Source organism: Tamandua tetradactyla, chromosome 24, assembly GCF_023851605.1.
Source record: "Tamandua tetradactyla isolate mTamTet1 chromosome 24, mTamTet1.pri, whole genome shotgun sequence".
Classification (NCBI taxonomy): Eukaryota; Metazoa; Chordata; class Mammalia; order Pilosa; family Myrmecophagidae; genus Tamandua; species Tamandua tetradactyla.
The window spans coordinates 37,706,463-37,730,805 of NC_135350.1; the positions used below are offsets into that span (position 1 = coordinate 37,706,463).

The following is a 24,343-nucleotide window of genomic DNA, read 5'->3' on the forward strand; positions in this document are numbered from 1 at the left end:
TATTTATGGCAGCAGCACCCCACTTCATTTACCAAAGTCTGTATTGGTTTTCTGTTTTTGGAAAGCAAATTACCACAAATTTAGAAGCTTAAAACAACAAACATTTACTACCTCATAGTTTCTATGAGTCAGGAATCCAGGCATAATTTAGCAAGGTCTTCTACTCTTGGTCTCACAAGGCTGAAATCAAAGTGTCAGCCAGGCTGCAGTTTCACCTGGAAGCCTGATTTGGGAGAAGAATCTACTTCCAAAGTCAATCATGTTGTTGATATAACTCATTTCCTTATAACTTTATGACTAGGTACCTCAGTTTCTTACTGGCTGTCAACTAGAGGCCACCTTCAGGTCCCCATAGTTCCCTACCAGATAGCCCTCTTGCAACATGACACCTTACTTCTTCAATGCAAGCAGGAAGATCTTTCACTCTAGTCTACTGAGTCCCATATACCATATTGTAATCATGAAAGTAAAATCCTGTATTAACTTTGCCATATTCTACCAGCCAGAAGCAAGTCACAGATTCTGCCCACACCCAACAAGAAGAGATTACACAAGGATGGGACTCAATTAGGAGTCATCTGAGGGTATATAATCTACTGATGATGTAGTAGGCAGAATAATGGCCCCCAGTGATATCAAATCCTAATCCCTGGAACCTATAAATGTTGCCTTATTTGAAAAAAGTACCTTTGCATATATGATTAAGTTAAGGATAATCCAAAGTCCTAGATTATCCAGGTGGGTCCTAAATGCAATCACATATATCCTTTTAAGAGGGAGACAAAAGCAGATTAGACACACGTACACATATACTTACAGAAGAGAAGGCCACATGAAGATGGAGCAGAGAAAGATTTGAAGATGCTGGTCTTGAAGATTAAAGTGATGTCGTTGACAAGAAAGCCAGCAGCCACCAGAAACTGGAAGAGGCAAGGAACAGTTCTCTCCTAGAACCTCAAGAGGTGCTGTGGCCCTTATGCCTTGATTTCAGCCTAGTGATACTGATTTCAGCCTTCTGGCCTCCAGAACTATGAAAGAATTTAAGTCTATTGTTTTTAGCCACCCAGCTTGTGGTAACTTTTCTAAATAGCAATAGGAAATTTACACAGTTGAATATGAAAGGATAGGCCAGTGTTGCTTTTTGTTTGTTTGTTTGTTTTTATTTTTTTACTTTTTTGCTTTTTTTTTTCCAGTATTGCTTTTTAAATGTGTTTCACTGTTTACTCAGTGAGACTAAGTATCTTTTCATAAGATTATTGCCTGTTCAGGTGTTTTTCTTCTTTAAATTTTCCGTTTTATGTCCTTTATCTATTTTTCTTTTGGATCAGTTCTTGTATTGTTTCTTTTTTCTTTTTTGGTACCCCAGGTGGGATGTTCTTACTGTTTTTTACTGATTTGCAGGAACACTTACAAACCTATAACTAGTCTAACTACTAATCCTTTGTTAATTGCATGTGTTACTGAGAAGATATTTGTCTTTCAGTCTGTAGTTTGTTGTTTTTTACCTTGTTTACAGTGTCTTTGTATTCAGAAGAATTTTTTCTTTATGTAAAATTTTAAACACACCCAAGAGACTAGAGAATAGTATAATAAATCTTCCATGTACCCATCACTCAGCTTCAACAATTATCAATATTTTTCCCCAGAGGTATTCATCTTTTCCCTTAAGGCTTGTACTTTTTATATGTTATCTAAGAAATCCTTAAAAGAAGAATGTGTTATTATTTATTAGGCCAGTATTTTTTTCATAATCATTTTTCACTATGACTTTTATATATGTTGTCTTATATGTAGCTAATTTTGATATATACAAAGCCTTATCTTCACAGGTGTGAATCTTTTTTCTGAATAGTCTGTACTTTTCTTGTTCAGCACAGGCTATTAATTCAGAACTTGGTAACTCACCAACTGTGCCAGCCACATCATTCTGTTTGCCATAGTGTTTGTTGAAATCCCATGCATCCTTATAAGAAGGGTAATCATTCATGAGATATTATAATATAAGTCTGAGTCAGCTATCCTGGCACTTTTGTTTTTACACAGTAAATCATTTGATTTTTTTTTTTTTCATCTCTAGTGTGCCACCTGGATTTGAAGGCATGAAAGAACAGGACCTCTGCAACAAGATTATGGCTAAAATACTAGAAAATTATAATACTCTGTTTGAAGTAGAATACACAAAATATGATAACTGGAAGTGTGAAAACCTGGCTAGGCTTATCAGAGTAAAAGTAAGTAACTTTGGTATTTAAGTATTGCTATACTTCTGGATTGAGGTATTTTCTTTAAAATACTCTTTATTATAAAAATTTCACTGGGTATTATTATTCATGTGTGTTGAATTCTTTTAATGAAATCTATTCCCTCTATAAATGTTTATTAAACTGATATAATTAACAATGATTTTATATTCCCTTGCTGCTGTAAAATCATCTCAGAAGCACTTATGTGAGTCCAGTTATGTGCCCCTAGACCGCACCCTCCTCTTTTATGGAAGCCTGTTGTGAGAAAAGTGATATGGATGTTCAAAAGATTGTAAATTTCTTAAAACCATATTACTATGTCTTTTTGACTATCTTGTGTCTGGCACACTTCTAGTTTGAACTTCCAATTTTAAATCCTGTATGTGTAGTCCTTGGTAACTATCGTGAGTTAAGCAGAGTATTTTTTCAACCTTAAATGAGTCCTTGCTAGTTCTATCTAAATCTTTTTATATATTTGCTGATAACTCATAACATCCTTTTATACATTAGGTAAATCATGTAGGTTTCAACAGACCTACAATTGAGAGTCAGAGGGTAAACATCCAAACTAAATCTAGATGTGGGAAAAGAAGAAAGGCATCTTATTTCTTACCCATTTATATTGAAGTAAATCATGGTGGAGCTGATATGAGAGTTCCTCAGGAGGTTTCCTGAGATTATCAGATTTATGTATTTCAGTATACTCTTATTGATTTATACAGCGAAGAATGATAAAACCAGAAGCTTGGGTTTGGGTATTGAAACGTCTTCCAGTTGAGACCATGACTTTGAAAAAGAAGAAAGGGTAATGAAATCTATTCCCTCTATTAAGCGTCTATTAAACTGATAACACCTAATTAGTACTCTATCAAAACAGCAGTAAAATAAAAAAAAGAAAAGACGAAAACTAGGCTTTCTTAACTAGGACTTAAGCTATTAATACAGCAGACTCCTTAAAGAGATTGAATACATCTCCTGAGAACTTAAAGAAATGCATTTAGCAGGAATTTTGCCAACCTGGTAATAAGAATTTAAACTGAAAATTGAGGTAAGGGGAGAACTGTGCTGAGACAAAATGATAAAATGAGATACGGTGGAGAATATCAAGTATAACCTGGGGTTCAAGAAACGTAGTAGCTGAGAAAATATGTCAGTAATTCACAAGAGAAAATAACAAAAACATTTCAGTTTTGATACAAAAAAATAAGTAATTTTGAAATTGAAAAAAAGTTTTAAGTTTGCTGCTCTGTATTCTATAATACTTTGCAAAGCTTTTTTTTTTTTAAATATTGAAAGGTGATGAGTTTGTTTCAGCTAAATCTCTGATATACTTTTTAATACTCATACCTCTTTCCTCGGACTGATAAAATAATAAAGTTAACCTAAAATGTAATGGAAATAGATAAATATGGTCTCATAAGTATGACAAACTTACTGAGATAGAATACAGTAATGGAAATTTATATCCTGTGCAAATAAAATGCAGCTGCTGAGATATGTGGGACAGTATCCTGCTTGGAAATCCTTGAGCTAATAGATTTAAGCCTGGTGGAGCACACAGCATGAGAGTACAAAATGAGACACATAAACTGATAATATTATGGGAGTCATAAACAGATATCTTAGGTGGATGAAGAATGCGATTGAAACTCTTCTGGTGCAAGTTCCATAGCAGTTCTAGAGGCAGGTAAATGTCATGACTGGAAACAACATGACTGTATTCTGGAAGCCTCATTCTGCTAAAGCAGAACATGTGATCCTTTTTTTTTTTTAACTGGCTTTGCTGTCAGTTTCATCTCTATGATGGTAGGGAATGCTATGGGGGAATATGATTCTCTGGATAAAGGATAAAATGAAAATCATGTAAGTCTTGGTAGATGTCACAATGTTCTTTTGGGATTCATAATAATAAAAGAAAAACATGCTGGCCACAGTTATAAATGTAAACCTGAGCAATGCTTAAAAGAAGATTTTTAAAAAATTCTGAAGATCAAAGAAACTAGATATAAACCAAAAGGATTCTGTATTAAAGAGAATGGGGAGGAGTTCCTCCTCTAAAGCAACTACTAGGTGAACTGAAACAGTGCAGAACAGCTCCCGGGGCCACGGCAGGGAATGGACACACAGCATACCCCAGTCTGGACTGGCTAGTCTGACTGCGAGACTTGGCTGCAGTGAGATCCCCAAGCGGCGCACGATTTCCCGAGCAGCGGCAGCTGCAGCGGCCGGAGCTACTCCCTCCCTCCTTCCCGGGCCAGCTGAGAGTCTTGGAGAGACAAGTTTCCCAAGCCGAGGCGGCCGGCGCCCCTCTTTTGCGGGCGGCTTCGAGTCTCGGCTTCGAGTCCGCGGCTACGAGTCTCGGATCAGAGGGCTATCCAAGCCACGGTGGCCCTCCTCCGCGGGCGGCTTCCTGGTCCGGTGGGGAATTCCCCAGGCCGCGGCGGCCGGTGACCGACGCCTCTCCCCCGCCGGCGACTTCCTGGTCCGGTGGCGAATTCCCCAGGCCCGCTGCAGCCGGCGACCAGCCACAGGGTCCCCTCAAGCCGCGGCGGCTGACGCCCCCACCACGCGCGGCCCCCTGAACCAACGGAGAGAATTGGAACGGAAATCCCCAGGCCGCGGAGATCGGTGACCAGGGGGATCCATTCCAAACACGTGAGACAAACGTGTGCCATGAGTGCCACCTACTGGGCTGGATAAGAAAAGCAGAACCCAGAGATTTCACAGAAAAATCTTACAACCTTGTTGGGTCCACCACCCAGGGAAATCTGACTAAATGCCCAGACACCAGCAGCAGAAGACAACAGTCCACGCTCAGAAGATTGAGAATATGGCCCAGTCAAAGGAACAAACCAATAGTTCAAATGAGATACAAGACCTGAGACAACTAATGCTGAATATATGAACAGAAATGGAAAACCTCTTCAAAAATGAAATTGATAAATTGAGGGAGGACATAAAGAGGACATGGGCTGAACATAAAGAAGAAATAGAAAAACTGAAAAAACAAATCACAGAACTTATGGAAGTGAAGGATAAAGTAGAAAAGATGGAAAAAACAATGGATACCTACAATGATAGATTTAAAGAGACAGAAGATAGAATTAGTGATTTGAGGATGGAACATCTGAATTCCAAAAAGAAACAGAAACTATCGGGAAAAGAATAGAAAAATTTGAACAGGGTATCAGGGAACTCAAGGACAATATGAAGCGCACAAATATACGTGTTGTGGGTGTCCCAGAAGGAGAAGAGAAAGGAAAAGGAGGAGAAAAACTAATGGAAGAAATTATCACTGAAAATTTCCCAACTCTTATGAAAGACCTAAAATTACAGATCCAAGAAGTGCAGCGCACCCCAAAGAGATTAGACCCAAATATGCGTTCTCCAAGACACTTACTAGTTAGAATGTCAGAAGTCAAAGATAAAGACAGGATCTTGAAAGCAGCAAGAGAAAAACAATCCATCACATACAAGGGAAACCCAATAAGACTATGTGTAGATTTCTCAGCAGAAACCATGGAAGCTAGAAGACAGTGGGATGTAATATTTAAATTACTAAAAGAGAAAAACTGCCAACCAAGACTCCTATATCCAGCAAAATTATCCTTCAAAAATGAGGGAGAAATTAAAACATTCTCAGACAAAAAGTCACTGAGAGAATTTGTGACCAAGAGACCAGCTCTGCAAGAAATACTAAAGGGAGCACTAGAGTCAGATACAAAAAGACAGAAGAGAGAGGTATGGAGAAGAGTGTAGAAAGAAAGAAAATCAGATATGATATATATAATACAAAAGGCAAAATGTTAGAGGAAAAGATTATCCAAACAGTAATAACACTAAATGTCAATGGACTGAATTCCCCAATCAAAAGACATGGACTGGCAGAATGGATTAAAAAACAGGATCCTTCTATATGCTGTCTACAGGAAACACATCGTAGACCCAAAGATAAACATAGGTTGAAAGTGAAAGGTTGGGAAAAGATATTTCATGCAAATAACAACCAGAAAATAGCAGGAGTGGCTATACTAATATCCAACAAATTAGACTTCAAATGTAAAACAGTTAAAAGAGACAAAGGAGGACACTATATACTAATAAAAGGAACAATTAAACAAGAAGACATAACAATCATAAATATTTACGCACCGAACCAGAATGCCCCAAAACACGTGAGGAATACACTGCAAACACTGAAAAGGGAAATAGACTCATATACCATAATAGCTGGAGACTTCAATTCACCACTCTCATCAATGGACAGAACATCTAGACAGAGGATCAATAAAGAAATAGAGAATCTGAATATTACTATAAATGAGCTAGACTTAACAGACAAATTAAATGTAATTTATAGGACATTACATCCCACAACAGCAGGATACACCTTTTTCTCAAGTGCTCATGGATCATTCTCAAAGATAGACCATATGCTGGGTCACAAAGCAAGTCTCAACAAATTTAAAAAGATTGAAATCATACACAACACTTTCTTGGATCATAAAGGAATGAAGTTGGAAATCAATAATAGGCGGAATGCCAGGAAATTCACAAATACGTGGAAGCTCAACAACACACTCCTAAGCAACGAGTGGGTCAAAGAAGAAATTGCTAGAGAAATTAGTAAATACCTCGAGGCGAATGAAAATCAAAACACAACATATCAAAACTTATGGGACGCAGCAAAGGCAGTGCTAAGAGGGAAATTTATTGCCCTAAATGCCTATATCAGAAAAGAAGAAAAGGCAAAAATGCAGGAATTAACTGTCCACTTGGAAGAACTGGAGAAAGAACAGCAAACTAATCCCAAAGCAAGCAAAAGGAAAGAAATAACAAAGATTAGAGCAGAAATAAATGAAATTGAAAACATGAAAACAATAGAGAAAATCAATAAGGCCAGAAGTTGGTTCTATGAGAAAATCAATAAGATTGATGGGCCCTTAGCAAGATTGACAAAAAAAAGAAGAGAGAGGATGCAAATAAATAAGATCAGAAATGGAAGAGGAGAGATAACTACTGACCTCACAGAAATAAAGGAGGTAATAACAGGATACTATGAACAACTTTACGCTAATAAATACAACAATTTAGAGGAAATGGATGGGTTCCTGGAAAGACATGAACAACCAACTTTGACTCAAGAAGACATAGATGACCTCAACAAACCAATCACAAGTAAAGAAATTGAATCAGTCATTCAAAAGCTTCCTAAAAAGAAAAGTCCAGGACCAGATGGCTTCACATGTGAATTCTACCAAACGTTCCAGAAAGAATTAGTACCAACTCTCCTCAAACTCTTCAAAAAAATCGAAGTGGAGGGAAAACTACCTAATTCATTCTATGAAGCCAACATCACCCTCATACCAAAACCAGGCAAAGATATTACAAAAAAAGAAAACTACAGGCCAATCTCTCTAATGAATATAGATGCAAAAATCCTCAATAAAATTCTAGCAAATCGTATCCAACAACACATTAAAAGCATTATACATCATGACCAAGTAGGATTCATCCCAGGTATGCAAGGATGGTTCAACATAAGAAAATCAATTAATGTAATACACCACATCAACAAATCAAAGCAGAAAAATCACATGATCATCTCAATTGATGCAGAGAAGGCATTTGACAAGATTCAACATCCTTTCCTGTTGAAAACACTTCAAAGGATAGGAATACAAGGGAACTTCCTTAAAATGATAGAGGGAATATATGAAAAACCCACAGCTAATATCATCCTCAATAGGGAAAAATTGAAAACTTTCCCCCTAAGATCAGGAAGAAGACAAGGATGTCCACTATCACCACTATTATTCAACATTGTGTTGGAGGTTCTAGCCAGAGCAATTAGACAAGAAAAAGAAATACAAGGCATCAAAATTGGAAAGGAAGAAGTAAAACTATCACTGTTTGCAGATGATATGATACTATACGTCGAAAACCCGGAAAAATCCACAACAAAACTACTAGAGCTAATAAATGAGTACAGCAAAGTAGCAGGTTACAAGATCAACATTCAAAAATCTGTAGCATTTCTATACACTAGCAATGAACAAGCGGAGGAGGAAATCAAGAAACGAATCCCATTTACAATTGCAACTAAAAGAATAAAATACCTAGGAATAAATTTAACTAAAGAGACAAAAAACCTATATAAAGAAAACTACAAAAAACTGCTAAAAGAAATCACAGAAGACCTAAATAGATGGAAGGGCATACCGTGTTCATGGATTGGAAGACTAAATATAGTTAAGATGTCAATCCTACCTAAATTGATTTACAGATTCAATGCAATACCAATCAAAATTCCAACAACTTATTTTTCAGAAATAGAAAAACCAATAAGCAAATTTATCTGGAAGGGCAGGGTGCCCCGAATTGCTAAAAACATCTTGAGGAAAAAAAACGAAGCTGGAGGTCTTGCACTGCTTGACTTTAAGGCATATTATGAAGCCACAGTGGTCAAAACAGCGTGGTATTGGCATAAAGATAGATATATCGACCAATGGAATCGAATAGAGTGCTCAGATATAGACCCTCTCATCTATGGACATTTGATCTTTGATAAGGCAGTCAAGCCAACTCACCTGGGACAGAACAGTCTCTTCAATAAATGGTGCCTAGAGAACTGGATATCCATATGCAAAAGAATGAAAGAAGACCCATATCTCACACCCTACACAAAAGTTAACTCAAAATTGATCAAAGATCTAAACATTAGGTCTAAGACCATAAAACAGTTAGAGGAAAATGTAGGGAGATATCTTATGAATCTTACAATTGGAGGCAGTTTTATGGACCTTAAACCTAAAGCAAGAGCACTGAAGAAGGAAATAAATAAATGGGAACTCCTCAAAATTAAACACTTTTGTGCATCAAAGAACTTCATCAAGAAAGTAGAAAGACAGCCTACACAATGGGAATCAATATTTGGAAATGACATATCAGATAAAGGTCTAGTATCCAGAATTTATAAAGAGATTGTTCAACTCAACAACAAAAAGACAGCCAACCCAATTACAAAATGGGAAAAAGACTTGAACAGACACCTACCAGAAGAGGAAATACGGATGGCCAAGAGGCACATGAAGAGATGCTCAATGTCCCTGGCCATTAGAGAAATGCAAATCAAAACCACAATGAGATATCATCTCACACCCACCAGAATGGCCATTATCAACAAAACAGAAAATGACAAGTCCTGGAGAGGATGCGGAGAAAGAGGTACACTTATCCACTGTTGGTGGGAATGTCAAAAGGTGCAACCACTGCGGAAGGCAGTTTGGCGGTTCCTCAAAAAGCTGAATATAGAATTGCCATACGACCCAGCAATACCATTGCTGGGAATCTACTCAAAGGAATTAAGGACAAAAACTCAAACGGACATTTGCACACCAATGTTTATAGCAGCATTATTTACAATTGCAAAGAGATGGAAACAGCCAAAATGTCTATCAACAGACGAGTGGCTAAACAAACTGTGGTATATACATACGATGGAATATTATGCAGCTTTAAGACAGGATAAACTTATGAAGCATGTAATAACATATATGGACCTCGAGAACATTATGCTGAGTGAGTCTAGCCAAAAACTGAAGGACAAATACTATATGGTCCCAATGATGTGAATCAACACTCGAGAATAAACTTGGAATATGTCATTGGTAACAGAGACCAGCAGGAGTTAGAAACAGGGTAAGATAATGGGTAATTGGAGCTGATGGGATACAGACTGTGCAACAGGACTAGATACAAAAACTCAAAAATGGACAGCAGAATAATACCTGATTGTAAAGTAATAATGTTAAAACACTGAATGAAGCTGCATCCGAGCTATAGGTTTTTGTTTTGTTTTGTTTTGTTCTTACTATTATTACTTTCATTTTTTTTCTCTATATTAACATTCTATATCTTTTTCGGTTGTATTGCTAGTTCTTCTAAACCGATGCAAATGTACTAAGAAACGATGATCATGCATCTATGTTATGATGTTAAGAATTACTGATTGCATATGTAGAATGGTATGATTTCAAAAAAAAAAAAAATGGACAGCACATTACTACCTAATTGTAATGTAATTAAGTTAAAACACTGAATGAAGCTGCATCTGAGCTATAGTTTTTTTTTCTTATATATTTTTGTATTTTTTATTTTTATTTTTTCTCTATATTATCATTTTATTTCTTTTTCTGTTGTCTTGCTATTTCTTTGTCTAAATCGATGCATATGTACTAAGAAATGATGATCATACATCTATGTGATGATATTAAGAATTACTGATTGCATGTGTAGAATGGAATGATTTCTAAATGTTGTGTTAGCTAATTTTTTTTAATTAATAAAAAAATGTAAAAAAAAAAAAAAAAAAAGAGAATGGGGAGACTCACAATGAAATCACTAACAGACCAAAAAGAAAATGGAAGGGCAACTAAAAAAACAAGTTACCTTTCTGTTCATTCTCTCTTATGAGCTCAGCTTTTAAATGTTCATAAAAAGAGGAGGCAGGAACACAAAACAAGTGATCAATATACAAGAATGACAGAGATTTATAAAAGGTCTGATCTGAGAATGAGCTGAAGCTCATGAAAACTGTTGACATATAGAAAAGGAGTTTTAAGGAGAAAAATACTGCATGTATCTATAGCCCTACGTCTGTGTTCCTTTGTGAAACAGTGTCATAGTGTTGAATGAAGTTTCTCACGAGTCCTCACAGGCTAAATGGAAATTTGGGGCCCAGACAATTTGGACCAATATAAAGAACTTTGACCAGAGTATTGGAATGTGGATTGATGTGAACTTCAAGGAGGTCTCCAAACACTGTATTTTAAAAGGCTTCCTGGGTAATTGTAATAAAGAGCGAGGTTTAGGAATTGATTGACTTTGGGGAGGCTACTACAGCAGCCTCCTTACAGGTTTTCCCTGACTCAAGTCTGGTCCTTGATTCCATCCCCCCATTCTGTTCCTTGAATCACTACCCACTGGGCAAATACAAAAATTTCATTTACATATCAAAATTCTTCAGTGGTTTCTCTTCACCCAAAAAATGTAAATCTTAACATGATGAATAAGACTTTCTCATGATTTGAGCCTGCCCTATCTATAAATAATTCTTTCCCACCACTCCTGCTTGCAGTCATTGATTGATGTTATGGTAGAAACCATGTTATTTCAGGTCCCATACATTTGAACATGTCACTTGCCCTGCTCATCAAGTTAATGAGCACAGAGCCTGGCCCTGAAAATTCCTTTAAGTGAATGGTCCCTAGTTATTTATCTTGTCTAAAATAGTCTATGATCATATTTGTATATAGTATGAAGCCATTAATAAATGTTTTTGGAATTAATTGAATGAATGTAGAATTAATTGAATCGAATACTTCATGACTACCATATTGAAGAAAAGATATTAGTTCTAAAGACCAGCAGTTCTGGAAAGAGCACTGATTAGTAAGAAGATCTATGTTTACAACCTGGCTGTTCTGTTTAACAATGTGATTGTGCCAGCTTGTATCTTTATCTCTGTTTCTTTTTATATAAAATGAGGGAAACCCTATAGGTTTGCTGTGAGATTCAAACCATTAATGCTAATGAAAGTGTTTTCAAAAGCAGTTGTTTTATAGAAATATAAGGTATTAATTTTTTTATTTGGGTAATATAAATAACTATGAAATGATGTGGTCAAATCGATACTTCAATAGATATATTAATGAGCATAGATTTAAATACTTCATCTCTAGAATCTAACAGAGGATTAGAGTTTCCAAATTGTATGATCCTGGACAAATTAATCTTTCCTTCAACCTTAATTTCTTCATCTATAAAATGGGAATTTCAGTAACCAGTTTCCAAACATTTTGTGATGATTAAATAAGAAAATTATAGCAAGTTTTCAATAAATTTTAGCTTTAAAGTAAAAAATAGTAATTGAGATCACTTCACCTGTACAATATTGCCTTTCTTCTCTTTACCTTAAGGGGACTCAGGCTTAATGATAAAAAGAAAACAGAGCCAAAAACAGAGAAATAAAGTTGCTGATCAGATATGTTACTCATGAAAGAAGAGTTACTACTTCTCGATATTTCCTGCTGTTACTTCAGAATTCTAGTTTTCTCACTGTTATTTGTCTTTGAAAGTGAATGAATCTAGTTGTGCTTTCATGAACAGAAGTGTATGGTTTTAGTATATAATGTGCATATCCAGAGTCTGCTTGACAGTAAACCGTAATTCTCTCTTCTTAAAAAAAATACATTTTATTTGAAGTGGTATTATTCCTTTAAGGCTGGTTTTCTGTTTCAGTTTAATGTTTCTGAAATCTTTAATTCTTAAAATAACTCTATAAAATGGTTTTCTTAATTGTATTTTATAGGGAAGAAGAAAAAGGATTTCAGAGATTAATTAACCTGCATACATACAAATATTAAATGATGAGATTAGTATTTGAATCCAGGCTTTCTAAATTTAGTGTGTGCTGCTGCTGAGCTATCTTACATTTGGCTAATACACAAAGTAACACAAACTGTGTGTTATAGAGTCTATAAAAATTTGCCAAGTGCTATGGAACTAAAAAACAAAGACAAAAAAGAACTCCTTTAAGTGGAAGTTTTAGAGAAGAATGGGGTACATACATAGCTCTCTGAATGATGAGCAAGAGTTTAACAAGTTGTTGCGGAGATGAAGCAGAGCGGGGAGCAGAAAACCTCCCAAGCATAAGAGTATGTTTTAAGGCATGGTGGGCTTTTTCAGTGTTTGGACCATAGGAAGCTGCAGGAGAGAGCTAGATTCTAGAAAGCATAGAGTTAAAGCTTGCCTTGTAGAATTGAAGAATGATCAAAGGTTTTAAGAATAGGGTGCATATAATTTAAGTTATACTTTTAAATTTTTACTTTATCCCCTTGGGGCAAGCAGAAAGGTAATGTGCCACACGGCAAAGCTTGTTATGCCAAAGGCTGTCATGTGGGTACTCGAATGTCTTAGTTTTGCTAAAGTGAATCTGATAATTAGCTGAGAAATCGATCATGGCTTCTCCAACTCATTCATCAGCCTCACCTCCATACTGGCTTCTTCTACGAGATTCTTTCATTTCTACTTTCCCTGCCATTCCTTTGGAATGAAGATGAGAGATGAGTCCTATAGGGATTTTTTTTGTTTTTGTTTTTGTTTTGTTTTGTTTTGTTTTTTTGAGATTCTCCAATGATCTGGCCTGTACTAGGATCTGGTACTCCAAACACAGGATTTTTGAATGTGACCCCCTCTTAGGACTGTGACGTTTGGAGGAATCTTTCCTCTGCCAGAGATCTGAGAATGTATGTTAGTGCTTAATTAACATTTGCTCACATTTTGCTGAATTTGGCAAATAGTCTCCAAAGTTGATGGTCTAGATTTATGACCATTTCTTACTTCCTTTAAGATGGAGATTTCTTCCCTTTTTCATGATTTTTTTGTAGGTTTCAAGGACGGAGAATATGTAGAAATGCTTTTACTATGCCAAACTGGAAGGTCAAGGCTGTATTTCTGAATCAATAGCAAAGAACTAGGTTAGTAAAAGCACATTTTTCAAGTAAGTATCTAACAGCTACTGTTTAATTTCTTCTGCCGCAGAATATTCTTGATTTTCTCTTCAGAAAATGATCTGAATCCAGATTTCAGTGAAAATTTTCCCTCATATCAACTCAAGAATTAACCAGATCATCCAGATATTTACATACACCAAGTTAGATGGCAAAAGAATGGGTAGTAAGTTGAATTATGTATTCCAACAAGCACATATTCTTAATCTTAATCAATGTTCCTTTGGCTGTGGCTCCATTGTAAATAAGACCTCTTGAAGATGTTATTTTTAGTTAAGACGTGACCCAACTGAGTGAGGTTGGGTCTTAATCAGATTATTGGAGACCTTGTAGAAAAAAAGCCACAGGAGGATTCAGAATCCGGAAGTCAACAGGAACTGTAAAACAAAGAAGAGTACATTGCCATTTAATGGAAAGACAAGGAACCCAAGGATTTACAGCCAACCAAAATGCCATTTACTCCAGGAGGAAGCAAGCCTTCTAACCTCTGAAACTGTGAGCCAGTAAATTCTTGTCAAAGTAACCCATTGTGTGGTATTTGTTTAGCAGCATGAAAACTAAGACAATAGTTGAAATAATAGACCTAGAGTCTAAGCTGAATTCACTAAATAAACAAATATTTATTGGACTCCTACTATGTGCAAAGCATTTTTCAAGGCACAGGAAATGCAGCAGTAAACAATAGACAAAAATCTCTGCTTTTGTGAAACTTACATCTAATGAGGAGACAATAAACATCAGACGATGAAGGAATAATTAAGAAAATATATAGTATGCCAGATGGTGAATCATAGTGTAGAGAAAAATAAAGCAGGGAATGGGAGAAGCAGCACTTACGGTATAGGGAAATGTCATTTGCTCATTGAAATAGATGTTCAAGGTATTTATTGATAAGGGATCATTTGAAGAAAAATTTGGAGGTCAAGGAGCAAGGCGTATAGACACCTAAGAAAAGAGCATTCCAGGCAAGAGGAAAAGGCCTTGAGGTGGTAGTACAGGCATATCTCAGAGATACTGTAGGTTTGATTCCAGAGCTCCACAGTAAAGTGAGTCATGTGGATTTTTGGTTTCCCAGTGCATATATAGAAAAGCTGTGTTTACACATATTGTATTCTAAGTATGCAATAGCACTTAATTTTATAAACAGTTATATACCTTAATTCAAAAATACCTATTACTAAAAAATGCTAACCATCATCTGAGTCTTTAACCAGTCGTAATCTTTTCGCTGGTGAAAATCTTGTCTCAGTGTTGGTGGCTGCTGACTGATCAGGGTGGTGGTTCCTAAAGGTTGGGGTGGCAGTGGCAGTTTCTTAAAATGAGACAGCAGTGAAGTTTGCCATATCAACTGACTTTTCTTTTCATAAAAAATTTCTCTGTAGCATGCAATGCTGCTCGATAGCATTTTCCTCATAATAGCACTTCTTTCAGAATTGCAGTCAATCCTCTCAAACCCCGTCATTGCTTTGTCAACTAAGTTTATGTAATATTCTAAATGTTTTTTTGCCGTTTTGACAGTATTCACAGCATCTTCACCAGGAGCAGATTCCATCTCAGGAAACCCCTTTCTTTGCTCATCCATAAGAAGCAACTCCTCATCCATTCAGGTTTTATCATGAGATTGTAGCAATTCAAGCTTCACTTCTATTTCTAGTTCTCTTGCTATTTCACCACATCCACAGTTACTTCCTCAAAGTCATCCATGGGGATTGGAATAAGCTTCTTCCAAACCCCTATGGATGTTGATATTTTGAACTCCTTCCATCATGAAAAAGTTTTAAATAGTGCAAAAATTACCAGAATGTGACAGAGACATGAAGTGGTCATGTGCTGCTGTTAATATGGTACTGATAGACTTGCTCGAGCTGGCTTGCCACAAACCTTCAATTAGGGATACCCAGAATCAGGGGGACCCCTTCAGAGTTTATCACAATAGTTTGGGTAAGAATAAATATTGAGACTTGGAGCCAAGACAGTGGCTTAGTAAGGAGTGAAATTTAGTTCATCCTCCAGAGCAGCTGGTGAATAGCCAGGAACAGTACAGAACAACTTCTGAGGCCACGTCAGTGACCAGACACACAGTGTACACCAGTCTGGACAAGCCAGACCGGCTACTAACCTACCCTGAACTGTGATTTCCCCAAGCCGTGGCTGCCAGCACCCCCTCCCCCAACAGGTTGTCTCCCAGAGGGGATAGGAAAGAGACTTTACTAGCAGCAGGGGCTGAGCACAACCAAGCTCCAATTGTGGAATTAATTAACACATTCTGATTACTAAAAATAGGCCCCCAGCTCAGCCAAACTTCAAGTAAAAGCTGAGGTTGCTGGCTTTTGCCAGAGGGGGCAGGGCTGACAGGAAAAGAAAAGAAGAAGAAAAAAAAACAAAACCCAGAGGGTTTTTTTGGATCGAACAGCACAAAATACTTGAAAGGGTCTGGTCTCTGAAGGAAAGAACACATAGGACCTGGAGATATACAGAGCAATGTACCAACTTAAGCTCTTGATTGGCAAACCTGAGGAACGGGAGTCCTGCTCTGAAAAGTATTTTTTTCTTCTCTTTTTTGTGGCAGTGTTTCAACAGCTTCACTGCTCTTTGGATATAGGTGCAGGGCTTCTTAGTCTCCAACTACCCCAGGCATGGGCAGAATTAAGGTTGAGACTTTGTCTGGAGACTGTGCCTTCCCCAGGAAAGGGGTGGGGCCCAGCTCAAGTGGAATCCCTCCCTCAAGGAATTCAGACTCCAGGGTCTGGAAAACGGAAGCATTTAAAGCCAGCCTACAATCTCTCCTCTGTCTCAACCATGCCCCGAGCAGGGAGAGTCTGCTGAAGTTAAAGGTACCACATCACCTTATGCTGGTGGGACCCACAGGCAGACAAGCACCACATACTGGGCAGATAGGAAAAATAAAGAGTCCAGAGACTTCATTGGAAAGTCTTTCAATCTGCTAAATCTCACCCTCAGGGAAAACTGATGCAGGTGACTCACTCCTCCTGCAAGGAGGCCAGTTTGGCCTGGGAAAATCTGACTGGGGTCTATAATACCTAAATAGACCCTCCTAAGGGGGGGAAAAGGCACCATGGATGCAGGCAAGAAACAAGAAAACAAGAATGGAAAAACTCTGATCTGTTAAACAAAACCTAAGCTAAAGGTCTAGAATAAGCTGAACTGAATGTCAAAGAACAGATAGATAACAAAGTCATCCAGCAAGAAAATCCTAGGTAAAAAAAGTTAAAACAATCTCCATAATAAACTAATTAAGGAAATTATAGTCCTAGACACCAGCAAAAAATAATGAATCATACTAGGAAAATTGAAGACATGGCCATGTCAAAGGAACAAACTTATATTTCAAATGAGATATAAGAGTTGAAACAGTTACTTCAGAATGTTCAAACAGACGTGGAATACCTCATCAAAAACCAAATCAATGAACTGAAGGAGGATATGAAGAAGGCAAGGAATGAACAAGAAGAAGTAATTGAAAGTCTGAAAAAACAAAGAACTTATGGGAATGAAAGGCACAGTAGAAGAGATGAAAAAAATGGAAACCTACAATGTTAGATTTCAAGAGGCAGAAGATAGGATTAGTGAACTGGAGGATAAGACATCTGAAATCTGACAAACAAAAGAAAATATAGGGAAAATAATGAAAAAATATGAGCAGGGACACAAGGAATTGAATGACAACATGAAGTGCATGAATATGCGTGTTGTGGGTGTCCCAGGAGGAGAAGAGAAGGGAAAAGGAGGAGAAAAACTAATGGAGGAAATTATTACTGAAAATTTCCCAACTCTTATGAAAGACTTAAAATTACAGATCCAAGATGTGTAGTGTACCCCAAACAGAATAGATCCAAATAGATATCCTCCAAGACACTTAATAATCAGAATGTCAGATGTCAAAGAGAAAGAGAATCTTGAAAGCAGCAAGAGAAAAACAATCCATCATATACAAGCAAAGCCCAGTAAGACTATGCATAGATTTCTCAGCAAAAACTATGGAAGCAAGAAGACAGTGTGATGATATATTTAAGATACTAAAGGAGGGGCGGGCCGCGGTGGCTCAGCGGGCAAAAGTGCTTGCCTGCTATGCCGGAGGACCTCGGTTCGATTCCCGGCCCCAGCCCATGTAACAAATACGGAGAAACAGAATACAATAAAACAAGAAAATGTTTAAAGATGTTTCCCTTTCTTCCTTCCTTCCTTCCTTCTATCCTTCCTTCCTTCTCTCTGTCTTTCCTTTAAAAAAAAAAAAAAAAAAAAAAAAAAAAAAAAAAAGATACTAAAGGAGAAAAACTGCCAACCGAAAAAACTGTATCCAGCAAAATTGTCCTTTAAAAATAAGGGAGAAATTAAAACATTTTCAGACAAAAAATCACTGAGAGAATTTGTGACCAAGAGACTGGTTCTGGAAGAAATAATAAAGGGGCACTAGAGACAGATAGGAAAAGACTGGAGAGAGAAGTGTGGAGAAGAGTGTAGAAATGAAGACTATCAGTAAAGGTAAAAAGAAGAAAAATTAGATGTGACATATATAATCCAAAAGGCAAAATGGTAGAAGAAAGTACTGTCCTTACAGTAATAACACTAAATTCAATGGATTAAACTCCCCAATCAAAAGACATAGACTGGCAGAATGGATTTAAAAACAGGACCCATCTATATGCTGTCTACAGGAGACACATCTTAGACCCAAGGATAAACATAGGTTGAAAGTGAAAGGTTGGGAAAAGATATTTCAGGCAAACAGCAATCAGAAAAGAGCAGGAGTAGCTATACTCATATCCAACAAACTAGACTTCAAATGTAAAACAAATAAGACAAAGGAGGACACTATGTATTAATAAAAGGAACAGTTCGGAGTTTTACAAGTCCAAAATCAGAGGAGAAATTTGCCTTTAGAGCAAACCATGCCTGTAGCTGACTTTGATGAGATTTTATACTGGTTTTAAATTTGTATTGTATTTGTATTCTTACTGAAATGTTTCAAGGCTTTGCATTATTGTAATGGGGTGAATGTATTTTGTATATGGAAAAAAATTTTCATTTTTGGGGTCCAGAGGGTGGAATATGTTGGTATTTTTCTATTATGTATTCCAGAAAAGTTATGTTTTAAACCTTATCCAATCTTGTGGGAGCAGCCATTTCTTTGAATCCTGATCCAATATTGTAGGGTGGAAACTTTTGATTAGATTATTTCCAAGCCAATGTGATGCACCCAATTGTGGGTGTAATCTTTTGATTAGATGGAGATATGACTCCACCCATTCCAGGTAGGTATTGATTAGTTTACTAGAGCCTTAAAAGGTGAAACATTTTGGTGAAACCTCAGAAATGACAGAACTGACAGAAGCTTCATAGGAGAGCTGACACTTGGAGAACAGAAACATGGATATTTGGAGATATCTGGTGCCCAGAAGATTTTGCCATGAGATGTTAAGCAGGTCAGAATCTGGAAAGAGCCAAGAGAAGCCAAGAGATGAAAGCCAGACCTAAAGAAGCAAAGTGAAGAAACCCACAGGAACAGAGTGTGAAAGCAGTAAAGTCCAGGAGCAAAGGACCCATAGATGTCAGCCACATGACTTCCCAGCTGACAGAAGAGCTTCAGACCTATTAGCATTCTATGAATTAAGGTGTATTTCCCTGAATACTTCAGTTTGGACATTTTTATAGGCTTAGTACTGTACACTTGCAGCTTAATAAATTCTCTTTTTAAAAGCCAAAAAAATAAAAAATAAAAAAAATGAAAGGAACAATTCAGCAAGAAGATGTAACAATCATAAATATTTATGCAGCAAGCCAGAGTGCAACAGAATACATGAGGCAAACACTGAAAAGAGAAATAGACACATCTACCATAATAGTTGAAGATTTCAGTTCCCCACTCTCATCAATGGACAGAACATCTAGACAGAAGATCAGTAAAGAAACAGAGAATTTGAATAATACAATAAATGAGCTAGATTTAACAGACATTTATAGAACATTGTGCCCCACAACAGCAGGATACAGCTTTTTCTCAAGTGCTCATGGATTATTCTCAAAGATAGATGATATGCTGGGTCACAAAACAAGTCTCAATAAATTTTAAAAGATTGAAATAATACAAAACACTTTCTTAGATCATAAAGGAATGCAGTTGGGAATCAATAATAAGCAGAGGACCAGAAAATTTACAAATAAATGGAGGCTCAACAACGCACTCTTAGACAACCAGTGGGTCAAGGAAGAAATTACAAGAGAAATCAGTAACTATCTCGAGGCAAATGAAAATGAAAACACAACATGTGAAAATTTATAGGATGCAGCAAAGGCAGTGCTAAGAGGGAAATTTATTGCTGTAAATGCCTATATCAAAAAAGAAGAAAGGGTGGGCCATGGTGCCTCATTTGCAGAGTTTTCGCCTGCCTTGCCAGAGCCTGGGTTTGTGTCCAAGTGCCTGCCCATGTTAAAAAGAAAAAAAGAGCAAAAATGGAAGAATTAACTGTCCACTTGAAAGAACTAGAGAAAGAACAGCAAACTAACCCCAAAACAAGCAAATGGAAAGAAATAATGAAGATTAGAGCAGAAATAAATGAAATTGAGAACGTGAAAACAATCAAGAAAAGCCACAAAACCAGAAGTTGGTTCTATGAGAGAATCAATAAGATTGATGGACCCTTAGCACGATTGACAAAAAGAAGAAGAGAGAGGATGCAAATAAATAAAATCAGAGATGGATGAGGAGACATAACTACTGACCCTGCAGAAATAAAGGAGGTAATGAGAGGGTAATATGAACAACTTTATGCTAATAAAGTAGGCAATGTAGATGAAATGGACAACTTCCTAGAAAGGCATGAACAACCAACATAGACTCAAGAAGAAATAAACGACCTCAAGAAACCAATCAGAAGTAAAGAAATTGAATTAGTCATTAAGAAGCTCCAAAAAATAAAATTCCAGGAACAGATGACTTCACGTGTGAATTCTACCAAACATTCAAGAAAGAATTAGTACCAATCCTGCTCAAACTCTTCAAAAATATTGAAGTGGAGGGAAGGCTACCTCATTCTATGAAGCCAACATCACCCTCATACCAAAGCCAGACAAAGATATTACAAGAAAAGAAAACTACAGACTAGTCTCTCTAATGAATATAGATGCAGAAATCCTCAACAAAACTCTTGCAAATCGAATCCAGCAGCACATTAAAAGAATTATACACCATGACCACATAGGATTCATCCCAGGTATGCAAGATGTTCAACATAGGAAAATCGATTAATGTACTATACCATGTCAACAAATCAAAGCAGAAAAACCACATGATCATCTCGATTGATGCAGAAAAGGCATTTGACAAAATTCAACATCCTTTCTTGTTGAAAACACTTCAAAGGATAGAATAGAAATCAACTTCCTCAACATGATAGAGGGAAAATATGAGGAGTCCACAGCTAGCATCATCTTCAATGGGGAAAACCTGAAAACTTTCCCCCTAAGATCAGGAACAAGACAAGGATGTCCACTGTCACCATTGTTATTCTACTTTGTGTTGGAAGTTCTAGCCAGAGCAATTAGACAAGAAAAAGAAATATAAGGCATCAAAATTGGAAAGGAAGGAGTAAAATTCTCACTATTTGCAGATGATATGATACTATATGTTGAAAACCCTGAAAAATAATAGAGCTAATAAATGAGTACTTCAAAGTGGCAGCTACATGATCAATGCTCAAAAATCTGTAGTGTTCCTATACACTGGTGACGAACAATCTGTGGTAGTAATCAAGAAAAAAATTCCATTTACAATTGTAACCAAAAGAATAGAATATTTAGGAGTAAATTTAACTAAGGATACAAAAGACCTATACAAAGAAAACTACAAGAAATTGCTAAAAGGAATCACAGAAGACCTACATAAATGGAACATATACCGTGTTCATGGATTGGAAGACTAAATTTGTTTAAGATGTCAATTATACCTAAATTGCTTTACAGATTCAATGCAATACCAATTAAAATCCCAAAAATTTACTTTTCAGAAATACAAAAACCAATAACCGAATTTATGTGGAAGGGCAGGGTGCCCCAAATAGCTAAAAATATCCTGAGAAAGAAAAATGAAGTTGGAGGTCTCACACTACCTGACTTTAAGGCATATTATGAAGCTACAGTGGTCAAAACAGCATGGTACTGGCATGAAAATAGATATATAGACCAATGGAATTGAATAGATTGCTTATATGTAGATCATCTCATCTATGGACAATTGATCTTTGAAAAGGCAGCCAAGCCAACTCACCTGGGACACAACAATCTCTTCAATAAATGGTGCCTAGAAAAATGGATATCCATATGCAGAAGGATGAAAGAGGAGCCATATCTCACACCCTATACAAAAAATTAACTCAAAATGGATCAAATGCCCAGTCATTAGATCTAAGACCATAAAACTTTTAGAAGAAAATGTAGGGAATACCTTATAAATCTTATACTAGGAGGTGTTTCCTAGACCTTGCACCCAAAGCATAAGCATTGAAGAAAGAAATGGGAATTCCTCAAAACTAAACACTTTTGTGCATCAAAGAACTTTGTCAAGAAAGTAAAAAGACAGCCTACACAAAAGGAGACAATATTTGGAAATGATATATTTGATAAAGGTCTAGTATCCAGAATATATAAAGAGATAGTTCAATTCAACAACAAAAAGACAACCCAGTTACAAAATGGGCAAAAGACATGAACAGCACTTCTCAGAAGAGGAAATACAGGTGGCCAAAAGGCACATGAAAAGATGCTCAACTTCCCTGGCTATTAGGTAAACACAAATTGAAATCACAATGAGATATCATCTCACACCCATCAAAATGGGCCATTATCAATAAAACAGAAAACAACAAGTTCTGGTGAAGATGTGGCAAAAGAGGCACACTTATCCCTTGTTGGTGGAAACGGCAAATGGTACAACCACTGTGGAAGGCAGTTAGGCGGTTCCTCAGGAAGCTAAGTATAGAATTGCCACATGATCCGGCAATACCATTGCTAGGTATCTGCTCAGAGGACCTGAGGGCAAGGACACAAATGGACATTTGCACACCAGTGTTTATAGCAGCATTATTTACAATTGCAAAGAGATGGAAACAGCCCAAATATCCATCAAGAGATGAGTGGCTAAACAAGATGTGGTATATCCATATGATAAAATATTATGCAGCTGTAAGACAGAATAAAGTTATGAAGTGTGTAACATGGATGGACCTTGAGGACATTATGTTGAGTGAGGTTAGCCAGAAACAAAAGGACAAATACTGTATGATCTCACTGATGTGAACTAACATTAGTGAATGAACTTGAAGAATTTCAGCTAAGAACAGAGACCATCAGGAGATAGAAATAGGGTAGATATTGGGTAATTGGAGCTGACAGGATGTAGATTGTGCAATGAGACTGGTTGTAAAAATTCAGAAATGAATAGCACAATACTACTTAACTGTAATACAAAAATGTTAGTACGCTGAATGAAGCTGAATGTGAGAATGATAGAGGGAGGAGGGCTGGGGGCACAAATGAAATCCGAATGAAAGATAGATGATAAAGACCGAGATGGTATAATCTAGTAATGCCTAGAGTGTACAATGATAGCGACTAAATGTACAAACTAAAAAAAAATGTTTTTGTATGAGGAAGAACAAAGGAATATAAATATTGCAGGGTGTTATAAATAGATGGTAATTCATATTTCAAAATTTTAAGTTATGTATAAGACTAAACCAAAAAATGTTTGTTTGGTATAAAATTTATAATTTGACTAGTACATTTCCTAATATAACTTATGTGGACAGTTTAATTGAACACCATAAGTACATGGAACCTTGAGTAGGGCATGAGATTTTGAAGGTTTGACCAGAGTGATGCCCCAATAAATCTCAGAGTGATTTGAACAGTGAATAAAAAAGGATTTCCGAAGTCCTCTTGGGGGAGTGATGAGAAAGGGGGTAAATTCAACTTTCTCATATGGAGAATTCCTGATATTCTTACAAGCAGTGGGGACAACCAAAGCAATAGGCCAAGCTCTCAGTCTTGGGGTTTGTTCATATGAAACTTATCCCCACAAAGGATAGGCTAAGCTTACTTAAAATTAGGACTAAGAGTCACCCCCAAAGAACCTCTTTTGTTACTCAGATGTGTCCTCTCTCTCTCAGCCAACACAAAAAGCAAATTAATAGTGCCCCCCACCCCACATGGGACATGACTCCCAGGAATGTAAACCTTCCTGGCAACATAGGACAGAAATCCTAGAATGAGCTGGGACTCAGCATCAAGGAATTGAGAAAACCTTCTAGACCAAAAGGAGCAAGAGAGAAATGAGACAAAATAAAGTGTCAATAGCTGAGAGATTTCAAATAGAGTCGAGAGATTATCCTGGAGGTTATTCTTACACATTATATAGATATCACCTTTTTATTTAAGGTATATTGGAGAGGCTGGAAGTGCCTGAAAATGTAGAGCTGTGTTCCAGTAGCCATGTTTCTTGAAGATGATTGT

General features: G+C 36.8%; 1 protein-coding gene across 6 annotated transcripts in view; it reads left to right on the forward strand.

Annotated features, from left to right (window-relative positions):
* Positions 1 to 24,343, forward strand: part of FAM13A (family with sequence similarity 13 member A) — a 344,433-nt gene that overhangs the window by 143,669 nt on the left and 176,421 nt on the right. For all 6 annotated transcript variants that reach the window (XM_077142873.1, XM_077142872.1, XM_077142870.1 and 3 more), the window contains one exon: positions 2,078 to 2,231. In XM_077142873.1, the coding sequence (XP_076998988.1) occupies positions 2,078 to 2,231 (154 nt within the window). The remainder of the gene's footprint in view (positions 1 to 2,077; positions 2,232 to 24,343) is intronic.